Consider the following 17808-nt stretch of genomic DNA (forward strand, 5'->3'; position numbering starts at 1 on the left):
GCCAAGCTGTCTGCTAAGATGTCAATGTTCTGTGCAGGTCAGAATGCATCAATGTTTATTTCTTTGCCGTGTGTTTTGTTTTTTTTTGTTAGTTTTTTGTCTAATATTCATTTGAAAATATTTTAAAGACAGTCAATTAAAGGTAATTAATTACATAATTTAATGTTGCATAATTCCAATTTTGCTCTCCAGAAGGAAGCACAAAAGTAGCTTAGAAATTTTAAACAGTCTCTGTAATTATGAATGTTAGCAGAAAGCGTGAATATTTTCACTTCTCTTTACCTACCTATGATGTGCCCTCGAGAAAGGGTTTCGATCCTATAAGGAAAAAGACTGTTAAGGCATGTTGCTCCCGAAAAAGGTAAATCTTTAATTATATTTCTGTCTTTACTGCAGTGTCAGTGTCTATATGTTTGTCAACTCTCATCGGGAGCCTAAAGGACCACATCTCTTATGTTTTTACATATGATGAGTGCGTATATAATTTTATGTTTTTTTTGTTTGTTTTATAAATCGCAGCAGTTGTTACTTTAAAAGAAAAAAGAAAGGAAATACCAGCATGGGTTACACTTACACATGCAATTTCAGTATCAAGTCTAGGGGAGATAGCAGGCCTCATAAACGACCTTTTACCCTTACATAAGTTACTGTCATCCTTCGCTTACATAATCTCTCTTATACTGAATAGACACAAAGGTTTATGGTAGCTGCACTCAGCTGTGCTGATAATTATTTACATATTTCCTGTTCCTAAGACAGCATAATTGTATAATGTTGCACAAGGCTCAAATTACACAAAAACATGTGTTTACAAACTCACCAGTCTCACTTTAAAAATTTAGACTCTCTTCTTTCAGACAAATCAGGCAAAGGGTTTCAGATGTCCTATCTTTTTATGCTCCTTTCATTCTACTCGATGCAACATCTGTGAGTATCTGCCATACCCCAGAAACATCCCATAAAGTATGTGTTTGTGGGTACTTAACCATGTCTTTATTCTTTTTGCGTCACTAGGCTGCCGTGTGTGGCATAATAAGAGGAGCAGGCAAACAGAGAGTTGGAGCTATTTGCAATATTTTGGGATATTATGGTGTTGGCTTTCCGATTGGAGTGTCACTGATGTTTGCAGCCAAATTAGGAATCATGGGTGAGATGTTTTCAACCATCAGCTGTTTGTATCCATGTTATTTTTGTCCCTACAGTTCTTTTTTTCATTTGATTTCTACCACAGCATCAACATCTCCTTCCTCCTCTTAAAGAAAAACATGTTTTGTTTTCCTCAGGTCTGTGGACAGGCTTGTTAACCTGTGTGTTCCTGCAATGCTTATTCCTGATTTTCTATCTAATCAGAATGAACTGGAAAAATGTCACAGTTGAGGTTTGTGTTTAAGGATAAATATTTAATTTTCAGTAGTTTTCGGCTGTCTCTTTATGATTAAAGGATCACGCATTGATTCGTCTTGCAGGCTCAGATCAGAGCAGGAGTGCATGTAAGCTCCACAGACACAGGTAAGGGACAGTTTTCACAAATTATTTAATTTGGCTGAAAAGTGTTTATCCTGTTCATCACGAGAAACAAAACAGTTCTGTGTGGAAGTAGAACATACAGAGTTTAAAAGATACCTTTAGAAGAATATTTAATGAATCTTGTTTGTGTATTTGAATTATGTATCTACATTATTCAAAAAGATTTTACAGACTGTTGTGTCCCCAAATCTTCAATAACCACATCGTGGACCCAAAAATGACGCAGGACAAATTTGTCGCAAAACCTGCGACAAATGTATCCTGCGCCACCAGAAATGAATTATGTTGTTTTTAGTTTGATTATTGCAACAACGTCTCCATATGTAAGTGCAAACTACCTTTGTCATATTCAAGCCACAATAAAATGTGTTGAGTGCGGAAAGGTTAGGACAGCATTATGTCACCAGTAACTTCTTTAATATTAAACAAAGGCTAAAATCTTTTCCTACCTTCACTTCACCAAGTGGTGTGACTTACAATTTATCTTTGACAATAATCCTAAAAGTGTCATGCTTTAGTTGCTGTAGACAGGGTAAACTAAAAAAGCACAATCTACATGTAGAAGTAAATACATTTAACACTTTTAAAGGTCTATAACATATTTTATAGCTATTTTATTATTGTTGTCATTTTGATATGTTTGTATGTAGTAAGTGTCCTTACTACTTTTTTTTTAATCATGCATGGTCTAAAAGTATGAAATGTTCAAAGTCCAAATTTTTGTCTGCAAATTGGTATTTGCTAAACAATCAGAAACCAAGATCTTCATCTTTTTTAAATGTCCTTTAACATCTTTAACTTCACAATCTATGGCAACACTAAAAAAGCACTCAGTTGGATCAGCAGATAGAACCATAAAAAAAACTAACTAACAAAAAACAATTCAGAGATTTTAGATATTGATTATACAGCAATTAATATAGAAAACTTCCAAACTGTGAACAATATTTTGAATAACAATTATAATTTCATGATCCCTAACATGGAACATTTGCATATATTTATGTCCAGGTACCCAACTAGAAGACTCTGGTAACTCAGTGGGTCAAGCAGACACCATTGATCTGATGGATGTTCAGGTGGAAACAACAGTGAGGACAGCTGAAGGAGAGCTCTCTTTCAGGACTCTGGTTCTGCGTAGAGGCTTGGCTCTAGCTTTCATGTTGTTCATCTTGGCTGTTGGTATTATTTTGAACCTACTTATCACCAACTTGGCTACCTGAACATGAGTAATGTCTGTCTCGTTCAGGGAAATAACTCCAGTGCTGCTTTTCTGGGAGGTCTCAGCAATATGCTAGCATTTGCATTACAAAGCAGACAGTAACGGATGGCACAAGCAGGCACAAAGGCAGACGAGCAGGAAATGAATGAATGGTCTCTTGATTAATCAATGAACGAGCATTATATTTGCCTGTGTTCAGTCTACAACACCTTGCAGAGACAAACAAATCAAACTAAAACTGGTTTGAGAAGGCAACATCAGATTTTCTGTTCTTACAACATTAAACAGAATCATTGCAGTTATCTATTGTTCACTCTGACTCTTCATCTGGCACCAACATGGTGGAGAAAATTTGATCAGGAGTATATGTAGTGTTGATCGAGTCCACAGTAGAGTTGGTCTCGGGCAAAGGCACAAGGAAGTGAACACCTGCTCCCACAGCAAGAAGTGCAACTGCAGCAAACATAATGAGGCCTCGCCTGAGGATCAGTTGGGTGATGGAGAGGCGGCTGCCCTTCAGCTTCTGTGTCACATCTCGATCCTGCACCACAGTGCCCCTGTCTTGGCACTCAGTGCTCACAGACATATAGCCATCCATCAGCTAGGAAAAATGAAACAAAAACACCAGCAGGTTGGTCACACTGCTGTGGTCATAACCTGTGTGCATGAAGTATCTGTATGAAGGACGTGCTGTGCTCACTGCAATCATGCAGAGCAAAGAAAAGGGAAAAAAAAACATCTGCAATCAATCCAGCATATAGAAGTTTGAAAACTGAGCTTTTAGCACATAGGGGTTACTAACTCTTTGAAAATCTGGCCATGTTGAATATGAGCATCCACCACTGCAATAGTATATAGTACTCTGCGAAAATCTAATTTCTCCACTTTTTAAAAATATTTTGCTGGGAAAATGGGTACAGATACAATTTAAAATCCATTCTTTGCTAATTTAGCTGTTATGTTGACACAAGACTAAAAAAAGTTTCCTTTTAAAGCTTCCATGATTCATAGGTAAGTGCAAAGTGACTTAGCAAATACAAGGAAATCATTCCTCTGAAAATGGCCATGTACAAGGACTGAAATGAGTAGAAAAGCAAGTCATGTCAAAAGAGCAAAGGGTGGCTCAGGACTTTTGCACAGTACTATATATATATGTCAGTAATGGAAGAAAACATAATATAAATGTAATCAAGAACGGTTTAAGAAAAACAAAACTATGTCAAGAAATTTAGATTAATTGTTGCTATTGCTGACTGTAACTGTTACATAGACTCACATTACTTGATGTTTGATCTTGGGTGCTGGTTTCCACAGTGCCTGTCACGGGAGCTCTTCCTAATAACGAAGGATTTTTCTGAGCCCGTTTCACAGCCTATAAATATGAAAAGTCAGTGTAAGCAATAGATTCATTAATATTTTTTGGGTCTTGGAAGCTAAGTATAAACTGATCTTCAATTTGAGGCACAGTATCTTTATTGGTTGTTTTCATATGATACCTCCTCAGTGATTTGTTCCCAGTTCAGCTTAAAGATGACAATAATGTAGAAGGTAGATTGTAAAATGACACAAACAAGCAGTCCAAGCCAGAAACCTGCAGAGAAAATGACAAATTACTTAAGTGCAAGGCAAGCTTCACTTTAAAAGCTCATTTTAGTAAATTACAAAAAAAGCATCACTTTGTGCAATTACCCAACACTCTTAGTTTTGCAACGAATGTCAACGTGATACTTAGAGAAAGCCCTATGCAGTAGTATCCAATGAAATTAGCCACAGCTGGAATCTTCTGTTTCCCTGTGCCTAAGAAAATGCCCGTGCACACACACTTGGATGAAACAGAGATAAACTTTATATTAGATTTACTTGTCATGCTTTTAGGAGCATACACGCGCTGCCAAGTGTAACTAAAACTCACCACGAGACCATCAAAGAACTGAAGGAAACAGTAAGCATTCATCAGCTGTGAGACCAGACCTATGATCTTCCTGAAAGAAAAGGTTTAATTAAGGTTTTGCACATCCTTGCCAATCTTTGAATGCAACAACAGTGTTTAGGAATATTACTGTTAGTGAAATGTGAATGCAGCTGAACTCACTCATCTGATGTGAAGATGAAGCCAATCACTGTTTTGACGGAGCCAAGGACAAGGCCTTCTACAACTGCAATGCTACCTAGAAAACAAGAGCTCCAAAATCTGTATAACGGTAATAAAGTTATGGGAAACGAATATAAATCACGATACATTTCTAACTGACCTGCAAGAGTAAGGGACATCTTGCTAGTTAGGAGTGCTCTGCCGGTGTCTCCTGCACCAAGAGCATTACCCACCCGGGCACATGCCGCAGCTTGAATACCAAGAGGGAACTATGGATTCATTATTATGAAAAAAGTATAGGAGAAAATTTGCTCTCAGGTGGTTCAAAGCAACCAAAGAAATATTTTAAAGGGAGAATTTAATTCTCTGATTTGTAGTGATTAAACCTTACCATATATGTTATGACAGTCACCATCATGACAGCGTGCTGGGCTGCCAGCTCATTTTCACTCAGCATTCCTGATTGTTACAGACAAAGAAGAAAGAGCAGGCATGATTCAAATATTTTTAGATTGTCTATGATCATCTAAAAGGAAAAAAAAAGGATTACCTGCAAAGAATCCCCCAAACTCATAAACCCACCACTCAAAGCATTTCATTAATGTACTGGGAATAGCCAGCTTCATGTAGGAGCCCCAGTCCTGCAGTGATTCCACAGACCAGCCTGCAGGGGGAGAGAGACGCTCATTTATATAAAACTAGGGAAAAGAAGAAGATGGTGCATGAGATCATCACTGTTCTCAGTATACCTCCCCATGTTGTTACATGAAGCCTCTTCCACAAAATGTAAGCAAACAGAAAAGTACAGATGTAAATCTGAGACAGAGTATTTGCAGCTGCAGAGCCACTGCAAGACATTTGGGTTGATATCAGTGTTAAATTCTTTTATTCAGAATTAAAGCATTAAAGTGATATGAGTGTGAGTTCGCATACCTAACACCCAGATCCAGCCAGTGAATAAAAATATAGTTTGTCACCACATTTGCAATGTTTGCCAGAGCAGCACTATACATTTGTGGCAGTATGATTCCCTGAGAATACAAAATGTAGTCAGCGTGATTACATTTCCTTTTCCACCAAAATTGTAATTAGTTTTAGAAACATTTACGATATCTGTAAAACCAGTACGGGATCGGAATAGAGAAATGGACCTGGTTCTGCAGGTAAGACACCTGAAGATGATGTAGAAACATTGCCTATGGAAGAATAATAAATTATTGCACAGCACAAAAAACGTCAAACATTGGTTTTGAATGTTTGTATAAAGGTTAAGGAGAAAAGCAGCGACTCACTGGCACAGCAGGCAGGAAGGCAGTGATATACAGCTGGGCTATTCTGAAAGCAAGAAGTGCATGTGAGTACATCTAGTACATTTTACATTTTAGTTTATATGTATTCATAAAGGCCTTTTCAAAATAAAGTTGTACTGAACTACACAAACAACTAAAAATAAATAATTTCAGTAGAAACAAAAGCAATTTCAAATTGAAGAGAAACCAGTACTCATGCAATCTTGCTCATTAAAGAAGTTGCTTTGGTCAGTAAGACATTAGTGGGTTTAAAAAGCCAAAAAGTAAAAATGCATTTAGAAGAAGCCTGAGGTCATTAGGCAGAGGCATCAGGCATGTCTGAATATTTCAGGCAGCAGGAAGTTTCATATGGATACAGCAGCTTAGATATGCAGACAGGTGCTTAACAAAGTTAGGCTTCAAAAATGAGCCGTAAAATCATTTCTAAGGCTAACAGGTAGGAAGTGAAGAGCTGTAAAGACTGATTTCATCTGGTCACTTATTTTGCTATCTGTTAAAAGCCTGTCAGCTGCAGTTTGAATTATTTGTATCTTATTTATGTTATGACGATGAATAAAGTGCATTACAGTGGTCAAGTCCAGAGGACATAAAAGCATGGATGACCTTAACCAAAATGAGATAGGAATGATATCTGCCTAAGCGGAATGAAACAGGACTGCATAACTTTAAACACCTGCATATAAAAGAGAGAGCTTGGACCCAAAATTACCCCAGGTTATGAGTCTCTCTCCAGACATTTTTAAATACTGTAGGAGACCCAGATTAGAAAAAAGATCAAAAGTGCTGCTAGTGCTGGGGGACGAGGGTGTAATTATAATTACTTCAATTTTATGATCATTCAGGTTTAGAATGTTTTTAGACATCCAGTTCCTAATTCAGCTAGACGGGACCTAATATGTGAGATATCAGCGGTAACAGATTATAGGACATTTGTGCCTGCATAGCAGTGAAAATCAACTCCATCCATTTGAATGAGAAGATGAGGCTTTGTCAGTCATTACTGAAAATTACTTGTTTGATAGACCTGACATAAACCAATCCAGCGTCACATCACTGATACCAGCACTGTTCTTTAGACTGACTGAATTAAATGTTCTGGTCCACAATATGCAAGGCTGAGATGAGGTCAGGGAGAATGAAAATAGAGAAGAGCACACAGTCAGCAGCAGATTGTTTGAGACCTTAACAAGAGCAGTTTGAGCATAGCTAGTGAAGCTCCTAAGACATATTTGGTAATTCCTTGAATAAAGCAAAAAGGTAATCAGAATGACTGTGATCGATGTTCCCTCTAAGCTGCGCGCGTGCGCAATTGCGCTTTGCTGGCATGGTCTCTGCGCACAGAAAATCTGTGTTGGCAACAAAAAAAAATCTAACCTGAATTGAAATTACAATTAAAACTTAAACAATTCTGTTTTGCAGTGTTAGTCAGTAAGTGACTGGCTGCTCCCGTATGGAATTAGAACGATGCCACCTTATCCCATAGGCCAGCCAATAATGCGATTCACATTCGTATATACGCAGCTAATGAACGTCGTTGACAGGCTATGACAGCGTCCTTATGTGCCGACACTGGTGTTTTAGCTAGCAAAGCGGCGTGGCTGATGTGGAGTGAAGCCACGTTAATGACAACGTGCACAACCATTGGAGATGTGAGCAGGACAGACGGAACAACTGACAGAAAAAGTGTGAACTTTATACCAGTTTTTAAATTGTGTTGATGGGCCACGTAAAACCAGAGTTATGATAAAAATAATCAAAAAATGATATGGCAACATGGCATTTAGTTGTTTAGGAAGGGGGCAAGTTTTAGGAATGGCGGCGGTGTTTTAAGATGTGAGAGATTTGCGACGTTTAGCGCAAATCTTGTGTAGTTAGTGTGTAGTGTAGTCAATAGTTTTGTTGTGTGTGTCAGAACAATGAGACGACTACTGAATGTTACAGGTGTTACAGGAGTGATACATCTCCTGTTGTCAGGCCTGCAGGTATCAGGCTGTTGTTCTCCTTTATCTCATAGTGGACAGAAATTATTTTTTGGAGTGACACAAATAATTTGTGTGGCATCAGATTTGATGCAGAACAGCTGATTGTTCTGTAAATGGTTTGAAATGTTTATTTTAAAAAATGCCTTGGTTGCATTTTTAGGTAAACAGCTGCAAAAAACTTTGTTGTTTGCATAACTCAGTAACTTTTTTTGAAGAAGTAACTATTTAATTAACTGCCCAACATTGGTCATTATATACTGTATTTTGCAGACAGAGAGTTACAGGACTCTCTCCCAGACCACAGACTCATACTCATAATCAGCTGGTCAAGTTACTTGAAAAAAGTAATCAGTAACTAATTACTGATTACTTACTTAAAAGTAATCGGATTACAGTAACGCGTTACTGCCCATCTCTGCTCATAATACAAGTCAGAGCTTTATATATATACACTCAACAAAAATATAAACGCAACACCTTTGTTACTGCTCCCATTCCCCATGGGATGGACGTAGAGACCTAAAATTCATTCCAGATACACAATATAACCATCCCTCCCAAACAGTGGTCACAAATCAGTCCAAATGTGTGGTAGTGGGCACATCTGCTATATTGAGATAATCCATCCCACCTCACAGGTGTGCCACATCAGGATGCTGATCTGACATCATGAGTAGTGCACAGGTGTACCTCAGACTGCCCACAACAAAAGGCCACCCTGGAATGTGCAGTTTTTTGCGCTATTGGAGGTCTGGGGACCCAGAACTGGTCAGTATCTGGTGTGACCACCATTTGCCTCATGCAGTGCAACACATCGTCGCATGGAGTCTATCAGATTGTCAGTTGTGGCCTGTGGAATGTTGGTCCACTCCACTTCAATGGCTGTGCGAGGTTGTTGGATATTCGTGGGAACTGGTACATGCTGTCGTATACGCCGGTCAAGCACATCCCGAACATGCTCAATGGGTGACATGTCCGGTGAGTATGCTGGCCATGCAAGAACTGGGACATTCTCAGCTGCCATCTGCCCTGAACAATGTGAACCATGATTCATCCGTGAAGCGCACACCTCTCCAACGTGCCAGACGCCATCGAATGTGAGCATTTGCCCACACAAGTCTGTTACGGCGACGAGCTGGAGTCAGGTCAAGACCCCGATGAGGACGACGGGCATGCAGTTGAGCATCCCTGCGATGGTTTCTGACAGTTTGTGCAGAAATTGTTTGGTTGTGCAAACCAATTGTTCCAGCAGCTGTCTGGGTGGCTGGTCTCAGACGATCTTGGAGGTGAACCTGCTGGATGTGGAGGTCCTGGGCTGGTGTGGTTACACGAGGTCTGCGGTTGTGAGGCCGGTTGGATGTGCTGCCATATTTATCTGAAACGCCTGTGGAGACGGCTTATGGTTGAGAAATGAACATTCAATGCACGGGCGACAGATCTGGTTGACATTCCTGCTGTCAGCATGCCAATTGCACGCTCCCTCATTGCTTGTGGCATCTGTGGCATTTTGCTGTGAGACAAAACTGCACATTCCAGGGTGGCCTTTTGTTGTGGGCAGTCTGAGGTACAACTGTGCACTACTCATGATGTCAGATCAGCATCCTGATGTGGCACACCTGTGAGGTGGGATGGATTATCTCAATATGGCAGATGTGTCCACTACCACACATTTGGACTGATTTGTGACCACTGTTTGGGAGGGATGGTTATATTGTGTATCTGGAATGAATTTTAGGTCTCTACGTCCATCCCATGGGGAATGGGAGCAGTAACAAAGGTGTTGCGTTTATATTTTTGTTGAGTGTATATAAAAAAAGAAAGTTGTGTTTTCAAAATTTGAGTTCAAGTTATTTTTACTTCCAATAGTTTTAACATACTACACAGGTCATGAACAAGATTTTTTTTAATTTTCATTGTATGTGGGCTAAAGCAGTTAATTAAAAGTAGTCTAACATAAATGCTGCAATTTGATTATTTTAGTAAACCATGTAGCTTGGATGGATTCGATGCTGGCGTGACCACAGTGCTCACGTCTGCTGTTGCTCACAGTGGTCCAAGGGACCGCTCAGGGAGTTTGTGTTCGCTCAGACGCATGAAAAATTAGAGGGAACATTGGTTCAGTTTTATACGATTAGTTGAGATCATTTTGACATTCACTTAATTTGTATTGTGATTCTGTTTAGTGAATCTTTGGCAACCAGAAATGGTTTTAATGCACAGATGTTATTCCTGAGAAGATCAGGTTTCATGTTTAAATGTACCCATATCTATGCCAGTTGTATCAATAATATTACTGTATATTTGCTGCTGTTAGTTACCTGGCCACCTCAGGGTTCTGGCCCACACATAATAGGATGGCCTGAGCATTAATGAGGAGACCCCAGCAAGGCAGACAGAACAACAAGAGGATGATTATGCCCCGCTGAAGGATCACGCCCACCCGGAGTAGATTTTTAGCACCAAAAGTCTGTCAGGATAATGAACATTTTAAAGATGGCAGCAAGAAAAAAGGGAAAGCAAAAAATTCCAGTGTATGATAGCATCATGTTGACTTGGTTTTACAGACCTGAGACACCAAAGTATCACATGCCAGTCCCAGACCAAATCCTGTTGCTGCAGTGGTAATATTAATTGTCTGAAATGAATGCAAACTATTATAAGCAAAACTTGAGTGATTCTTAAGAGCAAGTGTCAAGTGCTTAGCATAGATTAAATCATAAGTGTTGCTGACGAGTGATTACGAGACAATTATCTTGCTGACTTAAGTAACAATTCCTTTTCTTCCATCAGCATCCTCGTAATTACTTCTTCATTTAATCCATTTTTCGAGTAAGCTTCAAAACATCAGTGGAGCATACAGATGACTTACAGCAGAAGCTAATCCATAGCCAGCCATCACGTCATTTCCCAGACGGCCACAGAACATTGTAACCACAAACGGAAGCATGTAATTGAGGATTCGAGAGAGCAGCTAGAAAGACAAATACCAAAAATGTTGCAGGAGTGATACCACTATTACATGACAAGTAATTTAAAAATAAACCATTACATACTGCAACTAATTATCGTGGTACACAGATTTCCTGACAAGTTTATTTCCTGCAGTTTGCAGTCATTATTCAGCGAGTAAAAAGTGCCAAATATTGTTTCAGTTTTATTGTCACATCTGTGAAAGTGTGTTTTCCTGACATCTTAAACTTTTTTTAAAAACAGAAAGACTGTCATCAGTCTTCTGTTGTATCATCAGCAAGGATAATCTCCATCTACGTGGTCTGTTAAAGAAAGATCATGGCACGTGAGCAATCCCAGTACTTACCAGAGGACCTGTCATCTTCAGGATGTGGTACAGTTCCTCTCTGTGTGCCACAGGAACCCTGTGGCACACCCGTCTACAACAAAAACGTTTGCCGCTGGACCTCTCCATGTCTGCAGCCCCAGATGCTAATGTATGTTCTTCCACTAAAACCTTTCTCTATACTCTCACACAGTCATCTTAGTTGCACTCCAGGATGCTGCAAAGGATGCAGCCACAGCTGCCTTGGAGCAAAACAAAGTCCAGCTGAAACAACACAGATTGTGAGAAGGAAGAGAGAAACACTCAGCAACCACAACAAAGGCAAAGATGGGGGTGAGGACTTGAAAGCAAGAATGTTTTGATCTGGGTGATTAAACGTGTGTAAAACACAAGTAACTACCTCTAGTTGTGGTCAGCTGAGGAAATTTTACAAAAATAATAACATCAGGATTTTAGAACTGCAAAGATCAAACATTTGCACAATGGTAGACCAAAAAAAGGCCATTGTTGGAGAAAATCTGATAATGTAATCTCTTGTAGTATTTCACAGACTTCTTAAACAATCCAGCATCCTAGAAACATGAAATAGCTTACTTAATGCCTTCTCAAGCCAAATTGAAAGTGGTAATTAAGAACTCAACCATCAAAGAGGTGTTAACAATAGAAAAGGAGTAAAGAGGGAAATGTGATCATAAAATAAACATTTGTGAGTGTCTTGGGGAAGGATGTCCTTTTGATACCTTCATTAATAAATCTCTTAGAGACTTGACACACAAAAACAAGTGGATGATTGTAGTTGCACCTCCACATTTAAAAGAGCTGGTTGAGATGTCTTGGACATATGATCAGGACGTCCCCCTTAGGACGTGGGGTGAAGTGAGGTGTTTCAGGTATGTCCTACCAGGAGGAGGCCACACAGCAGAACCAAGAGGTAATAGAGGTTCTCAGAGCAGAGAAAGATCAACTAAGGTCTCCATAACCCAGAGCTACTATAACACTCGAGCTACCTAACATATATGAGGGTGAAGGCTTTTAGGGGGACAAGTGCATACTCTTAAAACAGGATCCAATAACTATTTTTGAGACAGAAACATTTCTATACTGCTGTTTTTTACAGCTTTGCATTTAACAATGCAAAGACATGAAATTCTTATCACCTGAGCAACATAGATATGTTTTTAAAATATTTCTAAAAAAAATTGAGTGAAATAAATTCATGATTTCATTTTTTCCATGCAGAAAAAAAGGAGAAAGAAATTAATAACTGGACTCTATTTTATATCCCACATCATGCAGTCTGAGTTTGGCCACCCCTACATAAACAGCTTGGCTTCACCATGACAAAAACAAACAAATAAACAAGCAAAAAAAAAAATTCACACCAAAGAGTTCAACCTAAAATGTTTTTTTTTTAATAATTAAAATGGAACATCTATTTACATTTCTGTCAACAGCATTGTTTCTTTGGTCATTAGACAAAGTTTAATTTTCATCTCCAGGCAGGATTTATACTTAGCAACTGTTGACATGTATTCTTAAAAACAAAATGCTGATAAAACAATCAGATACACATTCATCACTTTGTGATGAAATAGGTCATTTATTACTTAATAATGATGATAATTTGAAGAAAATGAAATGTACCCAACACCATTAATTCACCTTATTTTTGAATCACATCTGTTACAGTTGGGTCCTGAAACAGTCCAAGACAATCATTCTGTAAGAGCTTAACACTGTGTTTTTACGCTATCTCTCTAATGTGACCATCACACTGGTGGAGATTTGATCAGGAGTATCTGTACTATTAATCCTGTCCATTGTAGAGTTTGCAGGTATCGTCTCTGGCAAAGGCACAAGGAAGTACACACCTACTCCCACAGCAAGAAGTCCAACAGCTGCAAACATAGTGAGGCCTTGCCTGATGATCAGCTGAGTGATGGAGAGATGGCTGCTCTTCGGGTCGTGGTCCACGTGTTCGCCCTGTGTCGCTTGGCACTTGGTACTCACTGGTGTGTAGCCATCTACTGACTTAAAGGAATTGTATTTTCCATTACTTTATTAAGTTAAATAAAGATAAATGTAATGAAATTTAATAATAAACATAGAACAAAAAACTAGAAGTAGTAGAAGTGCTACTTCTACTCTGATAACAAAGTAGAACAAGACACATCAACCAATTTAGATTGGACCACTTACATTCCCATTGCTTGATGTTTGGCCAGTGTCTGAAACAACATCCGTGCCTAATGCTGCCATGTAAGTATTTTTCTGAGCTAGTTTCACAGCCTGAAAAATAGAAAAGTTGCAAAACCAAATCAAAATTTTTCATATTCACGTACAGCTTTGTCTCACTCACAGATGCCTCAAAAAATTAAAACAACAAATCTCTGTCTGTATATGAACAGCTGAGTCCCTGCATGACCTTGATTGTTATATTAGTCAGTTAATATACCTCATCTGTCATTCTCTTCCAGTTCAGCTTGAAGATGACAATGATGTAAAAGGTGGACTGTAAGATGACGCAAATGAGCAGTCCAAGCCAAAAACCTGCAGAGAGAAAGACAAATGGGTCTGTTGAAATCACGCTGAGCATCAGTTGTAATAACTGGCTCTTGCTAGGCAACAATTTATTCTTCTTGCATGTCTATGAACCTAACAAAATATGACCACTTGATGTAATTACCTAGCACTCCTAGTTTTACAACAAACATCAGAGTGATGCTCAATGAAAGCCCTATGCAGTAGTATCCAATGAGATTAGCCGCAGCTGGTATCTTCTGTTTGCCAGTACCCAAGAAGATGCCTGTGCACACACACTGGGATGGGGAAAACAAATTTCATATTTGACATGAATCTGGTGCCTTTGGAATCATGCTGCAAATATAGTTGCTTTGAATACAACGAGAGCTGGTAGACTCACCACAAGGCCATCAAAAAATTGAAGGAAACAATAAGCGTTCATCAACTGTGACACCAGAGCTACAATTTTTCTGTAATGATAATTAAGCCAAAGTCTCATGTATAGAGTTTCTACTGTATAAGCAGGTGTTTAGGTACACAGGTACACAGACTCACTCATCAGATGTGAAGATGAATCCAATGATTGTTTTAGTAGCACCCAGGAAGAGGCCTTCAACAACAGCAAAACTACCTGGAAAGGTAAGTAATCTGTCATACTGAAAAAAAACTCTAACTTGAAATACTCATAAATATCAGACACCACAGAAGAACACATTTAGCTAACCTGCAAGAGCCAGTGACATCTTGGCTGATAGAATCGCCCTGTCAGTGTCTCCAGCCCCAAGAGCATTGCCCACACGGGCACATGCTGCAGCTTGAATACCAAGAGGGAACTATGGATTCATTGTTTTGAAAAAGGAAAGGAAAAAGTTAAATAAATCACCCAAATTTGAGACTTTTTATGAAAGAGGCGACAATGAAATGTTCTGATTTGCAGTCACTACACAGTACCATGTAAGTAATGAAAGCCACCATTATCACAGCATGTTGAGCTGCCAGCTCATCTTCACCCAGCATTCCTGATCATTACAGACACAGAATAAATTATAGCCTTTGCAGACTGTATTGCCAGCTCTAAACCCAATTATCTTAGAAGCAGGCTTTACTGGTTTAATCCTGTATATTGCACATATTCCATGATAATTGAATATATATATATTTCACACCATAAATAGGGATTACCTGCAAAGAATCCTCCAAACTCATAAACCCACCACTCAAAACAAGTCATTAAGGTACTGGGAATGGCCAGCTTCATGTAGGAGCCCCACTCCTGCAGTGATTCTGCAGACCAGCCTGCAGGGGGAGAGAGACGCTCAGTTTATATAGAACTTTTTAGTGCAAGCACAGAGAGAGCATGCATTTTAAATATCTCACCTCCCCATGTTGATATATGGAGTTTCTTCCACCAGATGTACACAAACAGAAAAGCGCAGATGTAAATCCAAGCTAGAGTGTGGGCTGCTGCAGAGCCACTGAAAGCCATATGCAAAGACACAGAGATAGTCCAGTATGTCATTTTTTTTTCTGTATATATGTGTGTGCGTGTGTAAAATGATAGTTGAGATGAGTATATCTACCCAACACCAAGATCCAGCCAGTAAAGAAAGATGTAGTTTGTCACCACGTTTGCAATATTTGCGAGAGCAGCAGTGTACATTTGTGGCAATATTATTCCCTGAGTACACAAACACCAGATGATGCAAGGCTTAGCATACCTTTCTCTCTGTATCGCACTGATTGAGACAACAAACTGTGATTCTATTACAAGAAAAGGCAATTATGTACACAGCATTAGCAAACCTGGTTCTGTAGATAAGACACCTGAAGTTGATGTAGAAACATTGCCTAAAAAACAATTATGACAAAAATGCTTAAATTTAGCAAAAGAAAAAAAATGGTGTGTATATGTGTCTCTACTGAATTTGCACAAAAAGCAGAGAGAAAAATCACATCTCACCGGCACTGCAGGAAGGAAGGCTGTAATATACAGCTGAGCTATTCTGGGTAAAAAAAAAAAAGCAGATGTATTCAGATCCAATCAAAGCTAAAGAAATGACTATTATAGTTAGATACACTGTTCAGGCTTAGATAGCTCTGCTACCACTCAAAAGCTAATTTATGGCAAAAAATGTTATTGAAAGTTATTGTACTGCATATGACTCCTGTAGGGACTAGGACAAGTGTTAGTGTAGACACTTGTTAGCGTTGAGAGGGTATCTTGTTCTGACTGACAATAAGATTGAGTTGTATGTGCAAGTTCTGTGTGCTCAGTTACCGGGCCACCTCACGGTCCTGGCCCAGACATAAGAGGATGGCCTCTGCATTAATGAGGAGACCCCAGCAGGGGAGACAGAACAATAGCAGGATAATGATGCCTCGCTGAAGGATCACTCCCACACGCAGCAGGTTCTTACCACCAAAGGTCTTCAAGCAGCACACAGACATAGTTAATCATTTTATGAATGTGAGAAATAGTTACAGTTAGGATGTGCATTAAGGGAAATTAGGGGTCAGGGGGAAAAAAACTAATTAAATATGAGTTTCCAAACCTGAGACACCAAAGTATCACACGCCAGTGCCAGACCAGTGCCTGTCGCTGCTGTGCTCACGTTAATGGTCTGAAATGAATATGAAATATAGGTATATAGAGAACACTAATTCATAGCTGTAATATCTATTGTCCATCTGCTAGGTGCCTGGAAACTTTGTCTTTATTTATGATTTCCTTACATCAGCCTCCACAGACAACCACTTACAGCGGAAGCTAATCCATAGCCGGCCATCACATCGTTTCCCAGACGGCCACAAAACATTGTAACCACAAACGGAAGCATGTAATTGAGGATTCGAGACAGCAGCTAGAAAGACAAATACCAAAAATGTTCCACTGGTGATACAGGTATCACATGACACACAGGAAGAAAAGTGTAAGCAGACAGTATCAGTATTTACCAGAGGCCCCGTCATCCTCAGGATGTGATACAGTTCCTCTCTGTAGGTCAGAGGGACCTTGTTACGAACTCCCCTGCAGCAGAAAAGCTTGTCACTGGAAACCTCCATGTCTGCAGGACCAGACGGTTTTTCCACTGAAGCATCCATCCTGTCTGTCATGTACTTGTATCTGTAATGCCCTCTATGCACAGAATCCACCACTGATGTTCTAAGTTTTTCAACATCTTAAAAGGTTACTAATGAATTTCCCCCAAGTTATCCAGTAAGTCTTTTTTGTTTATTTTTACAGTATCATTACAGAGGTCCAGACTGTTTCCTGACTGCAGATACACTCTAGGAATTTGCATTTCATTAATAAGTACATGTAGCACTTGTTTTGCGATCTTTTTGGTTTTATGTCATTTCTCTTTTGCACACACGTGCCATTTTGTGCGAGCAAAATCACCTTCAAGATCCCACCTCATGTCTGTAGCTGCTAAATACATGAATGTAATCAAAATCAAAACTTTATTTATATCACACTTTTCATACAATAAGGATACAACACAAAGTGCTGTACACATTAAAACCAGAAAATAAACAAAAACATACATAGATCCCCTTCATTATGCCCTTACTGCACCTACATTCCCACCTAGATATTAGACGCCAACCCATTGTACGGAAACACTGGCGATAAAATGAAATAAAGTTTTAAAAAGGTAGCTATACAGGTACATATAAAGGCAATCAAGTTGAAAACACTGACTGAGAGACAGTGCTTAAAATTGGTGTAATCCGGGCTCTTTCTGGTCATCAACATGTGCAGCCGAGTTCTGAAGCAGTTACAGGGGTAACAAAGATTTCTTCGGAAGACCAAAAATAAGAGCATTGCAGTAATCAATCCTGCAGGAGATTTATAG

At 39.2% G+C, this 17808-nt stretch overlaps 3 protein-coding genes across 4 annotated transcripts in view; 1 reads left to right on the forward strand and 2 right to left on the reverse strand.

Annotated features, from left to right (window-relative positions):
* The window catches only part of slc47a3 (solute carrier family 47 member 3), a 22127-nt gene extending 19076 nt beyond the window's left edge, over positions 1-3051 (forward strand). Inside the window, exons 11-17 of the mRNA XM_014408859.3 lie at positions 1-37; positions 397-472; positions 858-927; positions 1015-1147; positions 1284-1378; positions 1467-1509; positions 2539-3051. The exon at positions 1-37 is cut by the window's left edge and continues 72 nt beyond it. Of these exons, the coding sequence (XP_014264345.1) occupies positions 1-37; positions 397-472; positions 858-927; positions 1015-1147; positions 1284-1378; positions 1467-1509; positions 2539-2750 (666 nt within the window). The 3' untranslated portion in view covers positions 2751-3051. The remainder of the gene's footprint in view (positions 38-396; positions 473-857; positions 928-1014; positions 1148-1283; positions 1379-1466; positions 1510-2538) is intronic.
* Positions 3044-11578, reverse strand: LOC101470630 (multidrug and toxin extrusion protein 1-like). 2 transcript variants are annotated; one of them, XM_004558174.3, is made up of 17 exons: positions 11450-11578; positions 11003-11104; positions 10700-10768; positions 10452-10600; positions 6134-6176; positions 5993-6037; positions 5775-5872; positions 5591-5688; positions 5392-5505; positions 5233-5300; positions 5002-5110; positions 4842-4917; positions 4662-4731; positions 4439-4571; positions 4246-4340; positions 4026-4121; positions 3044-3350 (listed from the first exon to the last, which is right to left on the reverse strand). In XM_004558174.3, exons 1-17 carry the CDS (start codon positions 11555-11557, stop codon positions 3060-3062), a joined length of 1764 nt encoding a protein of 587 aa, XP_004558231.1. In that variant the 5' UTR covers positions 11558-11578; the 3' UTR covers positions 3044-3059. The 2 variants fall into 2 exon arrangements, with proteins under 2 accessions (XP_004558231.1, XP_023008687.1); XM_023152919.2 differs by having other exon boundaries at positions 4439-4731.
* A 1239-nt stretch (positions 11579-12817) lies between these two features.
* On the reverse strand, positions 12818-17095 carry slc47a5 (solute carrier family 47 member 5). Its single transcript, XM_004558172.6, has 17 exons — positions 16907-17095; positions 16711-16812; positions 16504-16572; positions 16230-16378; positions 15912-15954; positions 15755-15799; positions 15532-15629; positions 15329-15426; positions 15134-15247; positions 14903-14970; positions 14676-14784; positions 14507-14582; positions 14352-14421; positions 14115-14247; positions 13884-13978; positions 13628-13717; positions 12818-13459 (listed from the first exon to the last, which is right to left on the reverse strand). Exons 1-17 carry the CDS (start codon positions 17063-17065, stop codon positions 13178-13180), a joined length of 1800 nt encoding a protein of 599 aa, XP_004558229.2. The 5' UTR covers positions 17066-17095; the 3' UTR covers positions 12818-13177.
* Between the last annotated feature and the right edge of the window lie 713 nt (positions 17096-17808).

This window comes from Maylandia zebra, linkage group LG14, assembly GCF_041146795.1.
Source record: "Maylandia zebra isolate NMK-2024a linkage group LG14, Mzebra_GT3a, whole genome shotgun sequence".
NCBI lineage: Eukaryota > Metazoa > Chordata > Actinopteri > Cichliformes > Cichlidae > Maylandia > Maylandia zebra.